The sequence below is a fragment of the Lithobates pipiens genome, unplaced genomic scaffold (genome assembly GCF_037356315.1).
Source record: "Lithobates pipiens isolate NorthernLeopardFrog02 unplaced genomic scaffold, aLitPip1_a1.2 Scaffold_8, whole genome shotgun sequence".
Classification (NCBI taxonomy): Eukaryota; Metazoa; Chordata; class Amphibia; order Anura; family Ranidae; genus Lithobates; species Lithobates pipiens.
This window is the reverse complement of record NW_027507903.1, coordinates 647,707,679-647,730,828: the sequence shown is the minus strand read 5'-3', so window position 1 is coordinate 647,730,828 and position 23,150 is coordinate 647,707,679. Positions and strand designations below refer to the sequence as shown.

General features: G+C 48.7%; 1 protein-coding gene across 1 annotated transcript in view; it reads left to right on the top strand.

The window, feature by feature from the left end:
* Positions 1–23,150, top strand: part of LOC143961695 (C-type lectin domain family 10 member A-like) — a 56,613-nt gene that overhangs the window by 18,353 nt on the left and 15,110 nt on the right. The window contains exons 4-7 of the mRNA XM_077471014.1: positions 5,588–5,629; positions 7,392–7,436; positions 11,515–11,589; positions 14,938–15,080. Coding sequence (XP_077327140.1) covers positions 5,588–5,629; positions 7,392–7,436; positions 11,515–11,589; positions 14,938–15,080 — 305 coding nt within the window. The remainder of the gene's footprint in view (positions 1–5,587; positions 5,630–7,391; positions 7,437–11,514; positions 11,590–14,937; positions 15,081–23,150) is intronic.

Genomic DNA, 23,150 nt, shown 5'->3' with positions numbered 1-23,150 from the left:
GAAAAGTATTAGGGTCAATCTTACTATTTTATTGTTTTTATTGTTCCTTGTTTGAGTTTACATGGAGGAGTTATGTTTTTTTTTTTTTTTCTGGTCTTTATTGAGTATGAGCAATCACAAGCAGCTCTACTGATTACGGGAGAGCTAAGGACTCATTTTACCTAATTAGTCTGTTCCTCGCTACAGATTTCCCCGTGTAGCTCCACATGCAGCTAAACCCCCCCCCCCCCCCCTATTCTGCAATAAGCCAGACAGCGCCATTCTAGTTTCTGCAAAAACAGTAAATTTAACACTGGCTCCATCTTGTGGTCAAATCTGATATTGCAGGCAAACAACTTAATTAACCACTTAACCACTTCAGTTCCGGACCAATAAACACCTTAAGGACCAGAGGTCTTTTTGCAATTTCGCACTGCGCTGCTTTAACTGGTAATTGCGCGGTCATGCAATATTGCACCCAAACGAAATTTGCGTCCTTTTCTTCCCACAAATAGAGCTTTCTTTTGATGGTATTTGATTGCCTCTGCGATTTTTTTTTTTTGCGATATAAATGAAAAAAGAGCGAAAATTTTGAAAAAAAAAGATATTTTCTTCTTTTTGTTATAAGAAAAATCGAATAAACTAAATTTTAGTCATACATTGAGGGCAAAATTTATTCAGCCACATGTCTTTAGTAAAAAAAATGTCAATAAGCGTATATTTTTTGGTTTGCGCAAAAGTTATAGCGTCTACAAACTAGAGTACATTTTCTGGAATTTACACAGCTTTTAATTTATGACTGCCGATCTCATTTCTTGAGGTGCTAAAATGGCAGGGCAGTACAAATCCCCCCCAAATGACCCCATTTTGGAAAGTAGACACCCCAAGGAAATTGCTGATGGGTATGTTGAGCCCATTGAATATTTATTTTTTTTGTCCTAAGGGATTGAATAATGACAAAAAAATAAATAAAAAATTTTTTTTACAAAAAGTTGTCACTAAATGATATATTGCTCACACATGCCATGGTTATATGTGAAATGACACCCCAAAATACATTCTGCTGCTTCTCCCGAGTACGGGGATACCACATGTGTGGGACTTTTTGGGAGTCTAGTCGCGCACGGCACCCCGAAAACCAATCACCACCTTCAGGATTTCTAAGGGTGCAAATTTTTGATTTAACTCCTCACTACCTATCACAGTTTCGAAGGCCATAAAATGCCAAAATAGCACAAAACCCCCCCAAATGACCCCATTTTGGAAAGTAGACACCCCAAGCTATTTACTGAGAGGCATGTTGAGTCCATGGAATATTTTATATTTTGCCAAAAGTTGCGGGAATATTACAAACTTTTTTTTTTTTGCACAAAGTTGTCACTAAATGATATATTGCTCACACATGCTATGGGCAGAAGTCAAATTACACCCCAAAATAAATTCTGCTGCTTCTCCCGAGTACGGGGATACCACATGTGTGGGACTTTTTGGGAGCCTAGTTAACTAGCTACCTAGCGACACTAGCGACACTGATGCAGCGTTCAGAAAAATTATCGCTTAGTGACACTGGCAAAAGGGGGTGAAAGGGTTAACTAGCGGAAATTAGGGGGTTAAAACCATTATTGGGTAGTATATCGGGGTACCTAGCGCTATAAAAACCTGGCGGTGAACCTAAAAAAATAACTAGCTACCTAGCGACTGTAGCGACACTAATGCAGCGATCAGAAAAATGATCGCTTAGTGACACTGGCAAAAGGGGGTGAAAGGGTTAACTAGCGGCAATCAGGGGGTTAAAAACATTATTGGGTAGTATATCGGGGTACCTAGCGATATAAAAACCTGGCGGTGAACCTAAAAAAATAACTAGCTACCTAGCGACACATGCAGCGATCAGAAAAATGATCGCTTAGTGACACTGGCAAAAGGGGGTGAAAGGGTTAACTAGCGGCAATCAGGGGGTTAAAAACATTATTGGGTAGTATATCGGGGTACCTAGCGCTATAAAAACCTGGCGGTGAACCTAAAAAAATAACTAGCTACCTAGCGACTGTAGCGACACTAATGCAGCGATCAGAAAAACGATCGCTTAGTGACACTGGCAAAAGGGGGTGAAAGGGTTAACTAGCGGCAATCAGGGGGTTAAAAACATTATTGGGTAGTATATCGGGGTACCTAGCGATATAAAAACCTGGCGGTGAACCTAAAAAAATAACTAGCTACCTAGCGACACTAGCGACACATGCAGCGATCAGAAAAATGATCGCTTAGTGACACTGGCAAAAGGGGGTGAAAGGGTTAACTCTAGGGGCAATCAGGGGGTTAAATCTTTATTGGGGGGTGATAGGGGGCTACCCTGGACCTAACACTAACTGTCCTGACAGTTTTTACTGTCACAACTGACACTGAATGCATTGATCAGTAAAGAAATGATCAATGCAATCAGTGACACTGTGACTGGGGGGGGAGGGGGGGCGGGGGGGGGGGATCGGGGGGCGATCGGGGGGGGGATCAGGGGGGGTTTGTGTGCCTGTGTGTACCTACATGTCAGTGTAGTGTTCGTGCAGACTTACTTTTACTCTTCTCCTCGTAGTCCGGTCAAAAAGACCGCCCCGAGGAGAATGACATCACTTCCTCCTTCCTGTGTAAACAATACACAGGGGAGGAAGCTTCTCATTGGCCAGGAGCGATCCAGAGGGGGTGGCCGAAAACGAACGGCCATCCCCTCATCACGGAGCGCTCCTGCACCGAATCGGACCGCCGTAACCAGCGGGAGGGGGTCCGATGGGACCCCCCACCCGCTGGAAGGCAATCACGTAGATGTACGTGATTCTGCCTGCCTGTGCCATTGTGCTGACGTACAATGGCAATACGGCGGTCCTGAAGTGGTTAAAGAGGAAGTAAACCCTGATGAGTTTACTTCCTCTTTCATTCCCTGCAAAGGCAAAGCATAATGGACTACTATGCATCGTATAGTAGTCCATTATGTGTCACTTACCTGACACAGGAGCCAGCGAAGTCGCCGCTGATCCCTGTAGTCCGCCGCATCCATCTTCTTGGTGGGGTCTCGCAGCCCCGCCGCTGTCATTCGGCAAAGCCGCGATGACGTCACTCCCGCGCATGCGCACGGGAGCCGACACGCATGGCAGCTCCGCCGCTGAGAATGCCGCGCTCAGTGCGCCTGCGTGCCCCTGTCTGTTTTCAGGCAAATATCTCCTAAACCATATAGGTTTAGGAGATATTGCTTGGACCTACAGGTAAGCCTTAATCTAGGCTTACAGAGAACCCCCAAACTATATATATATATATATATATATATATATATATATATATATATATATATATATATAAAATTCCCAGACACCCTAGAGCAGGGGTCTCAAACTGGTGGCCCTCCAGCTGTTGCGAAACTACAAGTCCCATGAGGCATTGCAAGGCTGACAGTTACAAGCGTGACTCCCGCAGGCAGAGGCATGATGAGACTTGTAGTTTTGCAACAGCTGAAAGGCCACCAGTTTGAAATCCCTGCCCTAGAGAATAAAATGGCGATCATCGCAGCACTTTATGTCACACCGTATTTGCGCAGCGGCCTTACAAACGCAATTTTTTTGTAAAAAAAAAAAAATACACCTTTTTTGAATTAAAAAATAAGAAAACAGTAAAGTTAGCCTAATTTTTTTTTTATATTGTGAAAGATAATGTTACAAGTAAATTAATACCCAACTTGTCACGCTTCAAAATTGAGCCCGCTCGCGGAAAGGTGACAAACTTTGACCTTTAAAAATCTCCATAGGCAACATTTAAAAATTTCTACAGGTTACCAGTTTTAAGTTACAGAGGAGGTCTAGTGCCGTAATTATTGCTCTCACTCTAACGATCATGACAATAACTCACATGTACAGCTACGGTTTTCATATGCAGGCGTGACCTACGTATGCGTTCGCTTCTGCGCGAGAGCGCGGCGGGACGGGGCCCTTTATATATATATATATATATATATATATATATATATTTTTTTTTTTTGTAGTATTTATTTTACTTTTTGCTTTTTATTCTTACAAAATGTAAAAAACAAATATTTGGATCACGTTTAATCCTATTACAAGGAATGTAAACATCCCTTATACTAGAAAAAAAAGCATGACAAGTCCTCTTTAATGTGAGATCTGGGGGTCAAAAAGACCTCACATCTCATATTTACACTAAAATGCAATAAAAAAAATAAAAAAAAACTCTTTTTTTTTTTACAAAATAAAAAATTATCCCTTTTAACCACTTAAGGACCGAGTCTCTTTTTGATACTTGTTGTTTACAAGGTAAAATCAGGTTTTTTTTTTGCTTGAAAATTGCTGAGAACCCCCAAACATTTTATATATATATATATATATATATATATATATATATATATATATATATATATATTCTAACACCCTAGAGCATAAAATGGCGGTCGTTGCAATACTTCAGGTCACACCTTATTTGCGCAGCGGTCTTACAAGCGCACTTTTTTGGGGGAAAAAACACACTTTTTTAAATAAAAAAATAAGACAGTAAATTTAGCCCAATTTTTTTTTCATATTGTGAAAGAAAATGTTACGCCGGGTAAATTGATACCCAACATGTCACGCTTCAAATTTGTGCCCGCTCGTGGAATGGCGACAAACTTTTACCCTTAAAATTTTCATTAGGTGTTGCTTAAAAATTGACCAGTTTTGAGTTACAGAGAAGGTCTAGGGCTAGAATTATTGCTCTCGTTCTAACAATTGTGGCGATATCTCACATGTGTGGTTTGAAAACCGTTTACATATGCGGTCGCGATCTACGTGTGCGTTCGCATCTGCACGAGAGCGCGGCGGGATGGGCGCTTTACTTATTTTTTTATTTTTTTATTTTTTTTTTACAAAATTAAAAAAAAAACATTTTTGGGTCACTTTTATTCCTATTACAATGAATGTAAACGTCCCTTGTAATAGAAAAAAAGCATGACAGGACCTCTTTAATGTGAGATCTGGGGTCAAAAAGACCTCACATCTCAAAAAATAATAATAATTAAATGACTTTAAAAAAAAAAAAAAATTATAAAAAAAAAAAAAAAGATTTCCCTCTAAGACTATTGGGTGGAAGTGACGTTTGACGTCGCTTCCATCATCCAATGTTATGGAGTCGAGTGGGGGGCCATCTTTCCCTCACTCGACTCCATGTCTGTCAGGGGGAAAGGGACGCGATCGTCTCCGCCCCAGCTGGTGGCTCCGGTAAGCGACGGAGACGACCGTAGCATGGCGGGAGGGAGGGAGGCAGGCACCTCTCTCACCGCCGATAAAAGTGATCTCATGGCGAATTCGCTGCTGAGACCACGTTTATCTTAAAGCAGACCGCCTGCCATTTCAGAAAATACCAGGGTTATGGCAGCCTGCTGCCATGTCCTTGGTATTCTACATCAAAGTACCAAAGTACTGCTGGAGGCAGAACACTAACCTTGCACCCATCTAGGAAGGTGGTACATGCATGCTAATCGTCAATTTTCAGGTTAAAGAAAATACATAACTTTATACATGTATCCTGGGAAGGCCTGGGAGTTCTCTTAATCAGATATTCTGTGTTTTCTCCCCAGATAAGCGTCTCTCCGGGACACAGTCACATCTGGAGGATAAAGGTAGGTGCTGGTTAATAGGCCACTATACAGCTACTTCTGCAAATGACTTCTTATGCGGGCCGTGCATGCAACGATTTATAGCAGAAAATCTAAATGAAATCTGAACTCCGGGCCTCCCCTCCAGTCTTGCACAGGTGTACCGGCTCCTCTCCCGTACTGAAACGGCTTTCTCTGATTTCACCGGACACTGTGAGCTGAAGCAAGTCAGATAGAACCCCGCCCTCATTTCTTGGCTGGCTGGAGGACATCTAGACATCCTCATTTCTTGGCTGGAGGACATCTAGACATCCTCATTTCTTGGCTGGAGGACATCTAGACATCCTCATTTCTTGGCTGAAGGACATCTAGATATCCTCATTTCTTGGCTGGAGGACATCTAGACATCCTCATTTCTTGGCTGGAGGACATCTAGACATCCTCATTTCTTGGCTGGAGGAGATTTAGACATCCTAATTTCTTGGCTGGAGGACATCTAGACATCCTCATTTCTTGGCTGGCTGGAGGAGATCTAGACATCCTCATTTCTTGGCTGGAGGAGATCTAGACATCCTCATTTCTTGGCTGGAGGACATCTAGACATCCTAATTCTTGGCTGGAGGACATCCCAGAATCATATAGCCCCTTTCCTTCCCAGCCTGACCGCCCCTGGCCTTCCCCCATCATTCATTGGCTTGCGCCATCCTTTGTTCAAGGGTTGTGTTCTTAGGGAAAATTGTGAGTGAGCCCACTCCCTTGGCTGAGAAGCAACCCCAACCATGAATGATCTCAGGATGCTTTACTGTACTGCTTTACTGTTGGCATGACACAGGACTGATGGTAGCACTCAACTTTTCTTCTTTGGACAAGGCTTTTTCCAGATGCCCCAATCAGAAAGGGGATTCATCAGAGAAAATGACTTTCCCCCCAGGGATGTGCAGTCAGGGGAGGCAGTTGAGCCATAAACATATGATCAAGCTTCTCAAATTCATAATTTAGGATGGGGTAAGTAGCTAAAGTCCTACCTCAACACTGGTCAACATTTTGGGCTTTTAGGACCAATGGTTCCAGAGATACGGGGCTCCTTGCTCAACCTATCAGAAGCTACATACAGAGTGGCCCGTTTAAATGCAAGCTGGAACACTCTGTTTGCAGCAGACTGAGTGGATGAGCTCACAGTGCCTCTCACTTCTTGTCAGAAGCACTGAGCTCAATGGACAGCTTGGAGCCTTGGACCAATGGTAAAGTACCATTGGCCCAAGCTGTCCAACAAAAATGCTGCAGTGGAGGCACGCCTCTCACTGCACTGGTGGTGCCCTCATACCACACCCGAATCAACTGTAGGAGACGGTCCTGGCGCATGCTGGACTTTCTTGGGCACCTTGAAGCCTTCTTCTCAAATGCAGTTGAAATGTTTTTTTATGGGATTAAGTTCATTTTCATGGTGAAGAGGGACTTTGCAGTTAATTTTAATTTATCTGATCATTCTTCATAACATTCTGGAGGATGTGCAAACTGGCGTCATAAAACCTGAGGCAGCAGAATTTGGTGAAAATGTATATTTGTGCCATTCTCAAAAGTTTTGCCCATGGCTGTAGGTTATGTGTTGCTGGCGAGGTGATTGAGCATGGAAAAAAGGAGTGTGTCTTCCTGTGACATGGCCATTGGGATTGTCTTGTAGGGAGGAGGAGAAGGAGTCTGCCATGGGGATGACAATTCATGTTGTTTACTATAAAATGTTATATTCCTCTTCAAAGATAACAATGTATTTGTTTTTTCTTCGCAGTTTATAACCTTTCTTTTCAACTAGAAGCTTATAAGAAGGAAAGAAGTAAGTCAATCATATGTGTATATTGAGAGTGATTTGTAATATAGGGGAATCTACCCAAATCACATGAAATTACTGTGACGGAACCGCTTGGGCACCCCGACTAGGCAGTGGTGTCTCCAGCTTCCATATTTAGGGGGGGCACATGGGAGGACAGGGACAAAAGTAAGGGGGCCAACTATAAAATACAGTTATATACATACACACACAAACATGCATATACACAGTGCCTTGAAAAAGTATTGGTGGCTGCAGCCAGGTGGAGGGGAGGACAGAGTGGAGCAGCTAGGTGGAGAGGAAGACAGGGTGGAGCAGCCAGGTGGAGGGGAGGACAGGGTGGATGCAGCTAGGTAGAGGGGAGGACAGGGTGGATGCAGCCAGGTGGAGGGGAGGCAGGGTGGATGAAGCTAGGTGGAGTGGAGGACAGGGTGGTCGCAGCCAGGTGGAGGGGAGGACAGAGTGGAGCAGCCAGGTGGAGGGGGTACAGGGTGGATGCAGCCAGGTGGAGGGGAGGCAGGGTGGATAAAGCTAGGTGGAGGGGAGGACAGAGTGAAGCAGCCAGGTGGAGGGGAGGACAGGGTGGATGCAGCCCGGTGGAGGGGGGACAGGGTGGATGCAGCCAGGTAGAGGGGAGGACAGGGTGGAGCAGCCAGGTGGAGGTGAGGACAGGGTGGAGCAGGCAGGTGGAGAGGAGGACAGGGTGGATGCAGCCAGGTGGAGATGAGGACAGGGTGGTCGCAGCTATTTGGAGGGGAGGACAGATTGGAGCAGCCAGGTAAAGAGGAGGACAGAGTGGAGCAGCCAGGTGGAGAAGAGGACAGGGTGGAGCAGCCAGGTGGAGGGGAGTACAGAGTGGATGCAGCCAGGTGGAGAGGGGCAGGGTGGAGCAGCCAGGTGGAGGGGAGTACAGAGTGGATGCAGCCAGGTGGAGAGGGGCAGGGTGGAGCAGCCAGGTGAAGGGGAGGACTGGATGGAGCAGCCAGGTGGAGGGGAGGACAGGGTGGATGCAGCCAGGTGGAGGGGGGACAGGGTGGAGCAGACAGGTGGAGGGGAGGACAGGGTGGATGCAGCCAGGTGGAGGGGAGGCAGGGTAGATGAAGCTAGGTGGAGGGAAGGACAGAGTGGTCGCAGACAGGTGGAGAGGAGGACAGAGTGAAGCAGCCAGGTGGAGGGGGGACAGGGTGGATGCAGCCAGGTGGAGTGGAGGACAGGGTGGATGCAGCCAGATGGAGGGAGGACAGGGTGGAGCAGGCAGGTGGAGGGGAGGACAGGGTGGAGCAGGCAGGTGGAAGGGAGGACAGGGTGGAGCAGCCAGGTGGAGTGGAGGACAGGGTGGATGCAGCCAGATGGAGGGAGGACAGGGTGGAGCAGGCAGGTGGAGGGGAGGACAGGGTGGAGCAGGCAGGTGGAAGGGAGGACAGGGTGGAGCAGCCAGGTGGAGTGGAGGACAGAGTGGTCGCAGCCAGGTGGAGGGGAGGACAGAGTGAAGCAGCCAGGTGGAGGGGGGACAGGGTGGATGCAGCCAGGTGGAGGGGGGACAGGGTGGATGCAGCCAGGTGGAGTGGAGGACAGGGTGGTCGCAGCCATTTGGAGGGGAGGACAGAGTGGAGCAGCCAGGTGGAGGGGAGGACAGAGTGAAGCAGCCAGGTGGAGAGGGGCAGGGTGGAGCAGCCAGGTGAAGGGGAGGACTGGATGGAGCAGCCAGGTGGAGGGGAGGACAGGGTGGATGCAGCCAGGTGGAGGGGGGACAGGGTGGAGCAGACAGGTGGAGGGGAGGACAGGGTGGATGCAGCCAGGTGGAGGGGAGGCAGGGTAGATGAAGCTAGGTGGAGGGAAGGACAGAGTGGTCGCAGACAGGTGGAGAGGAGGACAGAGTGAAGCAGCCAGGTGGAGGGGGGACAGGGTGGATGCAGCCAGATGGAGGGAGGACAGGGTGGATGCAGCCAGGTGGAGTGGAGGACAGGGTGGATGCAGCCAGATGGAGGGAGGACAGGGTGGAGCAGGCAGGTGGAGGGGAGGACAGGGTGGAGCAGGCAGGTGGAAGGGAGGACAGGGTGGAGCAGCCAGGTGGAGTGGAGGACAGAGTGGTCGCAGCCATTTGGAGGGGAGGACAGAGTGGAGCAGCCAGGTGGAGGGGAGGACAGGGTGGAGCAGGCAGGTGGAGGGGAGGACAGGGTGGAGCAGCCAGGTGGAGTGGAGGACAGAGTGGTCGCAGCCAGGTGGAGGGGAGGACAGAGTGAAGCAGCCAGGTGGAGAGGGGCAGGGTGGAGCAGCCAGGTGAAGGGGAGGACTGGATGGATGCAGCCAGGTGGAGGGGAGGACAGGGTGGATGCAGCCAGGTGGAGGGGGGACAGGGTGGAGCAGACAGGTGGAGGGGAGGACAGGGTGGATGCAGCCAGGTGGAGGGGAGGCAGGGTAGATGAAGCTAGGTGGAGGGAAGGACAGAGTGGTCGCAGACAGGTGGAGAGGAGGACAGAGTGAAGCAGCCAGGTGGAGGGAGGACAGGGTGGATGCAGCCAGGTGGAGTGAAGGACAGGGTGGTCGCAGCCATTTGGAGGGGAGGACAGAGTGGAGCAGCCAGGTGGAGGGGAGGACAGGGTGGTCGCAGCCATTTGGAGAGGAGGACAGAGTGAAGCAGCCAGGTGGAGGGGGGACAGGGTGGATGCAGCCAGGTGGAGTGAAGGACAGGGTGGTTGCAGCCATTTGGAGGGGAGGACAGAGTGGAGCAGCCAGGTGGAGGGGAGGACAGAGTGGAGCAGCCAGGTGGAGGGGAGGACAGAGTGAAGCAGCCAGGTGGAGGGGAGGACAGAGTGGTCACAGCCAGGTGGAGGGGAGGACAGAGTGGAGCAGCCAGGTGGAGGGGAGGACAGAGTGAAGCAGCCATTTGGAGGGGAGGACAGAGTGGAGCAGCCAGGTGGAGGGGAGGACAGAGTGAAGCAGCCAGGTGGAGGGGAGGACAGGGTGGATGCAGCCAGGTGGAGGGGGGACAGGGTGGTCGCAGCCATTTGGAGGGGAGGACAGAGTGGAGCAGCCAGGTGGAGGGGAGGACAGGGTGTATGAAACTAGGTGGAGTGGAGGACAGAGTGGTCGCAGCCAGGTGGAGGGGAGGATGTTGTGTATAAAATATTTGTTCCACAAAGAAACATCCGAGAGCACCTTGGACAGTGATGGCGAACCTTGGCACCCCAGATGTTTTGGAACTACATTTCCCATGATCATGCACTCTGCAGTGTAGTTGAGCATCATGGGAAATGTAGTTCCAAAACATCTGGGGTGCCAAGGTTCGCCATCACTGGCCCAGGATAACTGGATCCCCGAGTATTATGAGTTTTCTATAGAGAGATGAGAGCAGACACTGTTTGCTTTCAGTTGGTCTCTCTCTGAGTGATATTTCATGTAGCCTTGTTTGCACAGAGCAGGAGGGAGGGGAGAAGGGAGGAGTCAAAGACAAGTTCAGTTCTGTGAGGAGCTATTGAGCTCTATAAACACCAGGCTTTATCAGCAAAGGAGGGGTGACTAGTCTGGAAAACACGTGAAAATGAGTCCAGGGCACCACCCACAGACTAGATATGAAAATATCAACTATTTATGTATTATTTCATAAGAATCTGACTAAAAGACTAAAAAACAATTTACACATTGTGTGTTTTTGGGCTGACTGTTATAAAAAAATAATAATTTACAAAGCTGCTATATGTTCCCTTTAAATGAAAAATGACCAAGTTCAGAACTTTTCTATCTCTCATTCATGGTCTTCAACAGGACCCCCCCCCCCATACACTTTTGTGTCTTTGTTACTTTCTGTATTGTAGGACCGGTCACCTTCTCAGTGAATGTGTGTATAGGCCAGCGTTCCTCAACTCCGGTCCTCAAGGCGCCCCCAACAGGTCATGTTTTCAGGCTTTCCATTATTTTGCACGGGTGATTTGATCAGTTTCACTTGCCTTAGTGATTAATAGAGTCGTTTCATCTGAAGGAAATCCTGAAAACTTGACCTGTTGGGGCGCCTTGAGGATCGGAATTGAGAAACGCTGGTCTAGGAGAACGGCTCAGCGGTAAACCATCCTTCTTTGTGTTACAGGTTCTCTTTCCAATAACATTCGGAGGGCATTGGGAGCCATGGGGAAACTGGCAGAACATATGCAGAAAAGTGGCAGTACGTTTATCTATCAAATCACCATTTTCCTGAATTCTCCGAGACACAGAGCTCCATTCTTCATCCACATTTTACTCACACTTGAGTTTAAATGGGAACTCCAGTCGGGATGGGTAGCACCAAAATACAGGCATTACCGGGTTATGTATACATAGGGGTAACATCAGGGCTTTTTTTTTCAAAGAGCTTTTGGTACAGGTGCTCTCCTCACCCTGACCTACCTCTGAACACCATTCCTTGTCTCTGCCCACTGTTCACCTCCCAGTACCACTCCTAAAGCTGTGCGCCAACCAAACCCCCCCCCCCCCCTCGGCAAAAAATGAAAAGTCAGCAGTTACAAATACTGTAGCTGCTGACTTTTAATATTAGGACACTTACCTGTCCAGGGTGCCCGTGATATCAGCACCCCAGCCAATTTTCCAATCAGCTCTCGGGGTGCTGCCGTTCCTTGTGAGAGAAACCAGCAGTGAAGTCTTGCGGCTGCACAGCTGGTTCCCTGCTGCGCATGCGCCGAAGCGTGCTGTGCTTTGTGAACGGCCCGGCGGTGGGGGAAGGAGGAGGGGGGCCGAACTTCTGAGGGACCTGGCTGTGGCAAGGTTTCCCAGAAGCGGGGATGGGTACCTGTCAAAAACACGTTCCCGCTCCCCCCCCCCCCCCCCCTCTTGTGCCAAATGCTGCCAGCGGAAGTGGGGGAGGAAGCAAACAAGGGGGTCATCCCTTTTTGGGTGGAGCTCCACTTTTAAGTAGTTTGTATCGAACTGGTTAATGATAATAGACCCCCAACCCCAGGAAAAATAGACCCCCCCCCCAACAAGATGCATCCCTGTAGTAACAATAGATATGCTTCAGCTACAATATACCCCTGCTGGCAACAATAGATTCCCCAGCAGCCAGCATCAATAGATCCTCTCCTCTCAACAGTGGATCTTCTCACTCTCTCGTTCTCTCTCTCCCCCCCTTCTCCCTCTTGCTTTCTTTGTCTCTCTCTCTCTTTCTCCCTGTTCTCCCCCCTCCCCTTCTTTCTCTCTCTCACCACTTTCTCCATCTCTGCTTCTTTCTCCCTCTTTCTATCTCTCCCCCCTCTTCCTATTTATCTTTCTCTCTCCCCCTCTCTCTTCCACTCTCTTTCTATCGCTCTCCTCTTCTCCTTATCTATGTATCTATCCCCCTCTCTCACTTCTCTCTCTCCCCCTTTCTATCACACCTTTCTCTCTCTCTTTTTCCTTTCTCTCCCTCTCTGCTTCTCTTATTCCTCTTTATCTCTTTTTCATGCCTCTTTGTATTATTTCTCTCTCACTTCACTTTTCCCTCACTTTTTCCTCTCTCTCACCCCTTTGTATTTCTCTCTCTTTTCCCCTTTCTCTCTCTCTCTCTCTTCCCCTCTCTCTCTCTCTCTCTCTCTCTCCCTCTCTCTTTTCTCCCCCCTTTCTCTTTCTCTTTCTTTCTCCTCTTTTCTCTTTCTCTCTTACCCATTATCTTCCCCCCTTTCTATTTCTCTCTCTCTCCTTACTTTCTCTCTCCCTCCCTCTCTCTCTCTCCCCCTCTCTTACTTCTCTCTCCCCCTCTCTTACTTCTCTCTCCCTCCCTCTCTCTCTCCCCCTCTCTTACTTCTCTCTCCCTCCCTCTCTCTCTCCCCCTCTCTTACTTCTCTCTCCCTCCCTCTCTCTCTCCCCCTCTCTTACTTCTCTCTCCCCCTCTCTTACTTCTCTCTCCCTCCCTCTCTCTCTCTCTCTCCCCTCTCTTACTTCTCTCTCCCCCTCTCTTACTTCTCTCTCCCTCCCTCTCTCTCTCCCCCTCTCTTACTTCTCTCTCCCCCTCTCTTACTTCTCTCTCCCTCCCTCTCTCTCTCTCCCCCTCTCTTACTTCTCTCTCCCTCCTTCTCTCTCTCTCCCCCTCTCTTACTTCTCTCTCCCTCCCTCTCTCTCTCTCCCCTTCTATTACTTCTCTCTCCCCCCTCTCTCTCTCTCTTTCTCCCCCTTTCTTTCTATCCCCGTCTATCCCCCCTTCTCTCTCTCTCCCCCCCTTCTCTCCTCCTCTCTTACCTCTCTCCCCCCTTTTTCTCCCCCCTCTCTTTCTTCTCCCTCTCCCCCATTTCTTCCCCTCTCTTTTACTTCTCTCTATCTCCCCTTTCTCCCTCCCCTCTCTTACCCCCCCTTTCTCTCCCCCTCTCTCTGTCTCTCTCTCCCCCCCCTTTCGGCCCCTCTCTTACTTCTTTCCCCCTTTCTCTTCTCTCTCTCTCCCTTCTTTCTCCCTCCCCTCTCTTACTCCCCCCTCTGCCTCTCTCTCCCCTTCTCTCTGCCTCTCTCTCTCCCCCTTTCTCTCCCCCTCTCTTACTTCTCTCTCCCCCTTTCTTCCCCTCTCCCCCCTTTCTCTCCCCCTCTCTCTGTCTCTCTCTCCCCCCTTTCTCCCCCATCTCTTTCTTCTCTCTCCCCCCTTTCTCTCCCCCCTCTCTTACTTCTCCCCCTCTCTCTCCCCCTCTCTCTGTCTCTTTCTCTCCCCCTCTCTTAATTCTCTCTCCCCCCTTTCTCCTTCCCCCTCTCTTATTTCTACCCCCTTTCTCTCTCCCCTCTCCCCCTTTCTCTCCCCCTCTCTCTGTCTCTCTCCCCCCCCTTTCTCCCCCATCTTTCTTCTCTCTCCCCCCTTTCTCCCTCCCCCTCTCTTACTTCTCCCCCTATCTCTCCTCCTCTCTCTCTGTCTCTCTCCCCTCTCTTACTTCTCCCCCCTCTCTCTCCCCCTCTCTCTGTCTCTTTCTCTCCCCCTCTCTTACATCTCCCCCCTCTCTCTCCCCCTCTCTCTGTCTCTTTCTCTCCCCCTCTCTTACATCTCCCCCCTCTCTCTCCCCCTCTCTCTGTCTCTTTCTCTCCCCCTCACTTACTTCTTTCTCTCTCCCCCTCTCTCACTTCTCTCTCTTTCTCCCCCCTCTCTCTCTCCCCCTCTCTCACTTCTCTCTCTTTCTCCCCCCCTCTCTCTCTTCCCCTCTCTCACTTCTCCCTCGTTCTCCCCCCTCCTCTCTCTCTCCCCCTCTCTCACTTCTCTCTCTTTCTCCCCCCCTCTCTCTCTTCCCCTCTCTCACTTCTCCCTCGTTCTCCCCCCTCCTCTCTCTCTTCCCCTCTCTCACTTCTCTCTCGTTCTCCCCCCTCCTCTCTCTCTCCCCCTCTCTCACTTCTCTCTCTTTCTCCCCCCCTCTCTCTCTTCCCCTCTCTCACTTCTCCCTCGTTCTCCCCCCTCCTCTCTCTCTTCCCCTCTCTCACTTCTCTCTCGTTCTCCCCCCTCCTCTCTCTCTCCCCTCTCTCGCTTTTCTCTCTCTCTTTGTCCCTTGCCCCTCTCTTTTCTTTCTCTTTTTCTCAGGTTCATTGTGTAGTGAGGGATGGACATACTACGGTCTCAGCTGCTACTACATGTCGTCGAGTTTTAAATCATGGAATTCTGCCAAGGAAGACTGTCAGAACAAGACGGCTAACCTGGTGGTCATTAATGTGGAGGACGAGATGGTAAGCGTGGGGAGAACCACTATGGGGAATAGAGAGTATCACCTGTCTGTGTAAACTTCTGTTGACAGAAAGTCCACAACTGCACAACCGATAATGAAAGATCTAACTGTCTTATGCCAGGATTCAACCCAGACCGCAGTGGTTTGCTTACTGCTGGTGTCACCAAACTTCTGGTGCCTTGTTCCAAAAAAGGTTAATGTCATCATTTTTAGCAATAAAATACAAATAGTGCAGCGCTTAAAGAAGTGAAGTAGCTGTAAATGATCACATTATAGTCCACAGTAAACAGGTGAGGTGAATATATATGGTCACATAATAGTCCACAGTATCATCTGTGAACAACTTCCACCAGGGAGCAGGGTCGGTGCTACCACTAGGCAATCTAGGCAGCCGCCTAGGATGCCCTGCTGCCTAGGACGCCCAGCCACTGGTGTTATTACTCTCTTCTCTCTGCAGCAAGCAACTAAGTCTTATCATCAGCAGGCAGCGGAGGACTGTGTCTGTGTCCCAACTCCTGAATGAATGGAAGCTAGCAAACATTCATTGATAGGCCCTGGTAGGCTGCATCTGATGGGCGCTGGTGAGGCTGCATTTGATGGGCGCTGGTGAGGCTGAATGGATGGGCGCTGGTGAGGCTGCATTTGATGGGCGCTGGGGAGGCTGCATGGATGGGCGCTGGTGAGGCTGCATTTGATGGGCACTGGTGAGGCTGCAATAATGGGCCCTGGTGAGACTGCATTTGATGGGTGCTGGTGAAGCTACATTTGATGGGTGCTGGTATGGCTGCATTTGATGGGCGCTGGTGAGGCTGCAATAATGGGCGCTGGTGAGGCTGTATTTGATGGGTGCTGGTGTGGTTGCATTTGATGAGCGCTTAATTAAAAAGGCAGAGTATACATGGGCAGGGCAAAGGGAGCGGAGTCAGGGGTGGAGCCGGGGGGGGGGGGGGGCGGAAAAATTAGGTTTCGCCTAGGGTGTCAAAAATCCTTGCACCAGCCCTGCCAGGGAGTTCATAAGAAACAAATATGTGGATTCTTCCTCAACCACAACAAGTGCAAGCAGACACTACGCCATGTTCTCCCAACCACTCTGAGGCTTTCCAGAGCGATTGTGACCCCCCCAAATGAGAAGTCAGAGAACATTTGTTGTTGCCATCATTATGGAGCACCATGGAATGGGGTAAATCACGGATCCACTTTAACCCACCATTTAGTCAAGGCTAGGCATATAAGAATAAAAAAGAAAAAAGACCACTTCCAATAGTGTAAATCCAGTATATGTTTGACCTAACAAATCAGGAAGGCTGTTACATGGGTACATGGGTACAGGCTAAACCCTGATGCGTTTGACTAGGAAGTATTCATCAAAGCATTGCTTCTTAGCTAAAACGCGTCAGCGTATAGCCCGTACCCGTGTACCCATGTAACTAATAAAGTACTTTTATTCAAGAGCATCCAAGTTGCCAGCCTTCCCGATTTAAGTATCGTATCTGTGGGGCCTGAACGTCCTGGCTAGAGCACCGGATCACGGTTCGTGGACTTTTATATCAGCAGTGGAGCTGGGGTAACAATTTGTTTATCTTATGTTTGACCTAAAAACACTCACATGAACGCTATACATGGAAAGACATTTTGTGCCGCGTACACACGAGCGGACTTCTCGTCGGACTGAACTCCGAAGGACTTTTTTTCGACTGAGTTCCGCCGAAACGGACTTGCCTACATATGATCACTAGTGATGGCCCGAACCTCCGATGGGACGTTTCGCAAACGCGGACCGCGAACGAGGCCGACCGTTCGGGAAACCGAACGTTCGCGGCGGGCCCCATTGACTTCAATGGGAGGCGAACGTTTCAAACCTTCAGGTCGAATTTGCAGCCACGAGGTAATTATTAGCAGGGAAAACATAGTCCCACCACATGGCCAATGATATAATACATGTATGAGGTGAATTTGGGATCGATAACTACAAGCATTCTTTTTTTATATGGGAAATTGTTGTGACAATTCAGGACTGTGGAGCGCATGAAGGCAATGGAGGAGAGGGAAGGTCAGGGTAGGCAAAGAGGGTGCAGAAGATGATCACCATCAGCGTGACATACAGCAATGACACCTGCACCGTGATAGAGTCATCTGACAACAGCACCGTGATAGAGAGCACTGACATCAGCAGCGTGACATACAGCAATGACACCTGCACCGTGATAGAGTCATCTGACAACAGCACCGTGATAGAGGGCACTGACATCAGCAGCGTGACATACAGCACTGACATCAGCACAGTGATATACAGCACTGACAGCAGCACCGTGATAGAGAGCACTGACATCAGCAGCGTGACATACAGCACTGACATCAGCACCGTGATATACAGCACTGACAGCAGCACCGTGATAGAGAGTACTGACATCAGAAGCGTGACATTAAGCACTGACATCAGCACCGTGATATACAGCACTGACAGCAGCACCGTGATAGAGAGCACTGACATCAGCATCGTGACATACAGCACTGACATCAGCACAGTGATATACAGCACCGTGATAGAGAGTACTGACATCAGAAGCGTGACATAAAGCATTAACACCAGCACCGTGACATACAGCATTGACAGCAACACCGTGATAGAGAGTACTGACATCAGAAGCGTGACATTAAGCACTGACATCAGCACTGTGATATACAGCACTGACAGCAGCACCGTGACATTAAGCACTCACACCAGCACCGTGATATACAGCACTGACAGCAGCACCGTAAGCAGCCCCAGGAGGAAGTCAGCACAGGGATGGTGTGATCCCCTCATAATAAGAACCCCCAGGAGGAAGTCAGCACAGCACAGGGATGGTGTGATCCCCTCATAGTAAGCAGGCCCAGGAGAAACTCAGCACAGCACAGGGATGGTGTGATCCCCTCATAATAAGAACCCCATAATAAGAAGAGTAAGGCTGAGTGAGCCACTCAACCAAGTCTGGTGCGTCCTTTAAAGTAATTGAACGCACCTTCTGCAACTTCCCACTTTGGCTCAAGCCTGTTGCTCCTGCCCTACCCCTATCACCCCTGCGGAAGGGCCTGCCTCTTCCTCTGCCTGTCATTTTTTAAATGACCCTGTGACAAAACTCTTAGTCCCTATACCAATGAAGGACTGCTGCAGTATAGGGCAGCGGTCAGCAGTAGTGCACCTCAACCCTATGTATTGTGGACCGATACCAGTCCTTATAGAATAGCAGACTGTACCTCACTCAACCCTATGTACTGTAGCACCCTAGACCAAGTTACCAGTCCTCATAGGAACTTTTGTGGACCAAGCAGGTTGTGTGTTAGTGATTAGCAGACTGTACTTCAGTCCCTATACCAATGAAGGACTGCTGCAGTATAGGGCAGCGGTCAGCAGTAGTGCACCTCAACCCTATGTATTGTGGACCGATAGCGGTCCTTACAGAACAGCAGACTGTACCGCACTCAGCCCTATGTACTGTAGCACCCTAGACCAAGTTACCAGTCCTTATAGGAACTTTTGTGGACCAAGCAGGTTGTGTGTTAGTGATTAGCAGACTGTACTTCAGTCCCTATACCAATGAAGGACTGCTGCAGTATAGGGCAGCGGTCAGCAGTGGTGCACCTCAACCCTATGTATTGTGGACCGATAGCGGTCCTTACAGAATAGCAGACTGTATGTCACGTACCTTACAGCGGAGTCAGACTGCTGAGGGTGGCCTCTCGCACGGTTCCGGTCACCACGCCCCTGGAGATGGGAACAGGGAACGTGAGGACACGAAAGGGTGCAGGTGCCTGCAGATGGAAGTAGAAAGCCTTGAAGATGCTGGGTCCTCACGGAAGAAGAGATGTAGATCGGTCACGTAGGTAGGCACCAGAAGACCAGCAGGTGTGCAGGGAACACTACGTGTCTGAAACAGGCAGGGTCGGCAACTGGCAGGCAATGCGGTACAATAACAGGAGACAGGTGCGAAATCAGGAACAAGCAAGGGGTCTGGTAACGTGCAGGCAAAACGAGGTACCGAATCAGGAGACAAGCCGAAGTCAAAAGTCCAAGCCAAGGTCAGAGGTGGTTCAGGAATCCAAGAGTGGGTATCAGGAATGGGTCAGAGGAGCAAGGATCACAGGAGCAAGGTCACAGGAGCAAGGTTTCAGGAACAAGATCACAGGAGCAACGATCAGGTCTTACAGGAACAGCTGAAGACGATCTAGCATTGGTGTCAGGCCAGGGCCCTGTTTATATAGAGGGAAGTGAGCCAGGATTGGTGGAAGTGGCCGTCCGTGCGTGAAGACGTACATCCGTTCAGTTTGCGCGGGTGTTTTCGCGTGTTCGGATTGGCGTACATCCACGTGTTCGGATTAGCATACGTCCGTTCGTCCTGGAATTCGTACGCCTCTGACGGAGACACCTCGCATGGCGCCTGGAACGAACGGGAACTACTGCTATACGGGAACGGGCATAAGTACGGTGAGTTCCCTGACAGTGCCCCCCCCTTAAGGGCAGCCTCCGGGTGCCCCTTTGAACCAACCTTTGAGAGCGATGAAAAGCCCGTATAAGCCTCTGGGCATGAAGATTCGCTTCGGGTTCCCAGGAATTTTCTTCGGGGCCGAAGCCCTTCCACTTAATCAAATATTGGTTTTGTCCTTGGCGCTTCCTGTAATCTAGAATGGCTTCGATCTCAAACTCCTCCTCACCATCTATCAAAATAGCTTCCGGAGAGCATAATTCCCGATCTGGAAAGGAATTGGGTACATCAGGTTTAAGTAAAGAAATGTGGAATACAGGATGAATTTTAAATGAGCCGGGAAGTTCAAGTTCATAGGCTACTGAATTAATTTTCTTCTTAATTGGAAAAGGCCCCAAATATCTGGGTCCCAATTTTTTAGAGGGACACGCCAGTTTCAGATTTGCGGTTGACAGCCATACACGATCACCGATCTTTAAATCCAGTTCTCCCCTTCTCTTCCTGTCAAAAATTTTTTTATCGTCCTCCTGAGCCTTAGAGAGGGTTTCTTTAAGCAACTGATTGTTGGTAGCAAAGAAATTCAGCCTATCCTGGACAGCTGGTACAGGAGAATCCGGTAAGGATGTGGGTAAGAAGGAGGGATGAAAACCAAAGTTAGAATAAAACTGGTTAGTGGCGGAATGAATAGAATTATTAAATGCGAATTCTGCTAAAGGTAGTAACGAAGCCCAATCCTCCTGAGAAAAAGAAGTGAAACAACGTAAATATTGTTCCAACGTTTGATTAGTGCGTTCGGTCTGCCCGTTTGTTTGGGGATGGTAAGCTGAAGAGAAATTTAACTTGATACCCAGAGTTTCACACAATGATTTCCAGAATTTCGACGTGAATTGAACTCCACGATCAGAGACAATATCGCCGGGAATTCCATGGAGTCTGACAATTTCTCTAATGAATATTCTGGCTGTCTCGGTTGCAGATGGGGTTCCCTTCATGGGAATAAAGTGTGCCATTTTAGAAAAGCGATCCACCACCACGAAGATAGAGGAAAATCCTTCAGAGGGAGGAAGCTCAACAATAAAGTCCATTGCGATCTTATCCCATGGTCTTTCAGGAATAGGTAATGGCCTTAATAATCCCCAGGCTTTATTTTTGCTGTTTTTATTCCGGAGGCAGGTTGAACAAGAGCTAACATAGGTCCTGCAGTCTTTCGCGAGGTTTGGCCACCAGAAATGTCTTTGAACTAAATTTGTTGTTTTGTGACTCCCGAAGTGACCCGCCAGGGGATAGTCATGGCAAACCTGTAAAACGGAGGCGCGAAGGTTTTGAGGGATGAATAATTTGCTTCCTCGCCAGAACAGACCATCTTTTTCTTGAAGGTTCATATCTGGAGGGACTGATGCACCTCGAGATGACTGCCGAACCTGTGATAAAAAACTGATTTGTGTTAATAGGAAGTTTCCAGCTTGCAAAATAGTGTCTGGAGGGGATGAGGCTTCAGTTTCAGAGAACATGCGGGACAATGCGTCGGGTTTACTGTTCTTGGATCCTGGTCTGTAGGTTATGTGAAAATTAAAACGGGAAAAGAAAAGAGCCCATCTTGCCTGCCGGGGCCTGAGTGGCTTAGCTGTTCTGAGATATTCTAAATTTTTATGATCTGTAAAAATCAATACTGGATGTGTTGCCCCCTCAAGAAGGTACCGCCACTCCTCCAAAGCCAGTTTGATCGCCAGGAGTTCCCGGTCTCCCACATCGTAGTTCTTTTCTGATGTATTGAGTTTTTTGGAGAAGAACGCTACAGGATGCATTAATGATTTAGGCCCTTGGCGTTGAGACAGAATGGCACCTACGGCGTTTTCTGAAGCGTCTACTTCCAGAGTGTAAGGTAGAGCAGGATCAGGGTGCTTGAGTATTGGGGCTGACGTGAATAATCCTTTTAGTTTATTGAACGCAGCTTGGGCCTCGATGGACCATCGAAAACGGTTTTGTTTGCTGGTCAGTTGCGTGATGGGGGCTATGACACTGGAAAAGTTTTTGATAAACTTCCTGTAAAAATTAGAGAATCCAATGAAGCGTTGTACCCCTTTTTTATCAGTTGGAGGTGGCCAGGATAAAATGGCTGAAACCTTTTGAGGATCCATCTCTATTCCCTCAGTTGATATTACCAGACCCAGGAAGTGAATGGTCTGCCGTTCGAACTCGCACTTCTCGGCCTTGGCATAAAGCCCATGTTGCCTTAATCTCAGGAGAACTTGTTTCACATGGTCACGATGGGTTTCTAGAGAGTCTGAAAATACCAAAATATCATCCAAATAAACAATTACAAATAAATCCAAAAAGTCCCTGAAAATGTCATTAACAAAATGTTGAAAAGTGGCTGGGGCGTTGCAAAGTCCAAATGGCATGACCAGATACTCAAAGTGGCCAAAACGGGTCCGAAAAGCCGTTTTCCATTCGTCCCCCTTACGGATTCTGATTAGATTATAGGCCCCTCGTAAATCCAGTTTTGTAAATATTTTGGCTGATCGAAGTCTCTGGAATAATTCTGGGATTAATGGAAGGGGGTAGCGGTTTTTAATCGTCACTTTATTCAAATCCCTATAATCCACACATGGGCGGAGCGAATGGTCTTTTTTTTCAACGAAAAATATTCCAGCACCGGCTGGAGAAGATGAATGTCGAATAAAACCTTTCTTGAGGTTCTCATCAATGTATTCTTTGAGGACCAGGAGTTCGGGTTCTGATAGAGGGAATATCCTCCCGAATGGAATTTCGGCTCCAGGCAATAACTCGATTGGGCAGTCGTAGACCCGATGAGGAGGTAGTGTGTCCGCCTTTCTTTTGTCAAACACGTCCAGGAATTTGTGGTATGTGGTTGGGACCAACCCCTGGAGCTCAGATGTAAGACCCGAACAGGCAATGACCGGAACCAGGTTGTTTGAGGTCCTGACACAATTTTGGAGGCAGTAAGTGGAGCGAAACACTACCTCACCGGTTATCCAGTTTATTTGGGGATTATGGGCTTGTAACCATGGTATTCCCAAGATGATTGGAAAGAGTGGTGAAGAAATGACATCCAAGCAGATTAATTCTTGGTGACCGGATAGAATGTTGGCGAGCAGTGGTTGAGTCTCATGGGTAATGGGACCTGATCTGATGTTGGATCCATCTGCTAACCGTATAGAAAGTTGGCGTTGCTTGAGAGCCAATGGAATGTTGTGTTGCAGAACGAGAGTATGGTCAATGAAGCAACTACAGGCGCCCGAATCAATTATAGCTTGGACCTGTAGTGTTCCTCCTGGAAGCTGTAAGGAAAAAGGAACAGCTATATGAACTGATTTCGTCAGAGGTAATGCATTGGATACAGGAGGTGAGTCTTTGAACTTACGAATTTTATTGGGACATGCATTCGCATAGTGACCAGCTTCCCCACAGTAGAGGCAAAGGTTATTCTGACGCCAGCGTAGCTTCTCCTCTGAAGACAATGGTGAGCGAAGTAATCCTAGTTGCATTGGCTCTGGAGCTTCGGAGATGGGAGCAGGTGTAGAGGTAGGAGGATAATTAGGAACCTTGGGTAACATCCAGGTGGGGCGAAACTGACCAACTCTTTC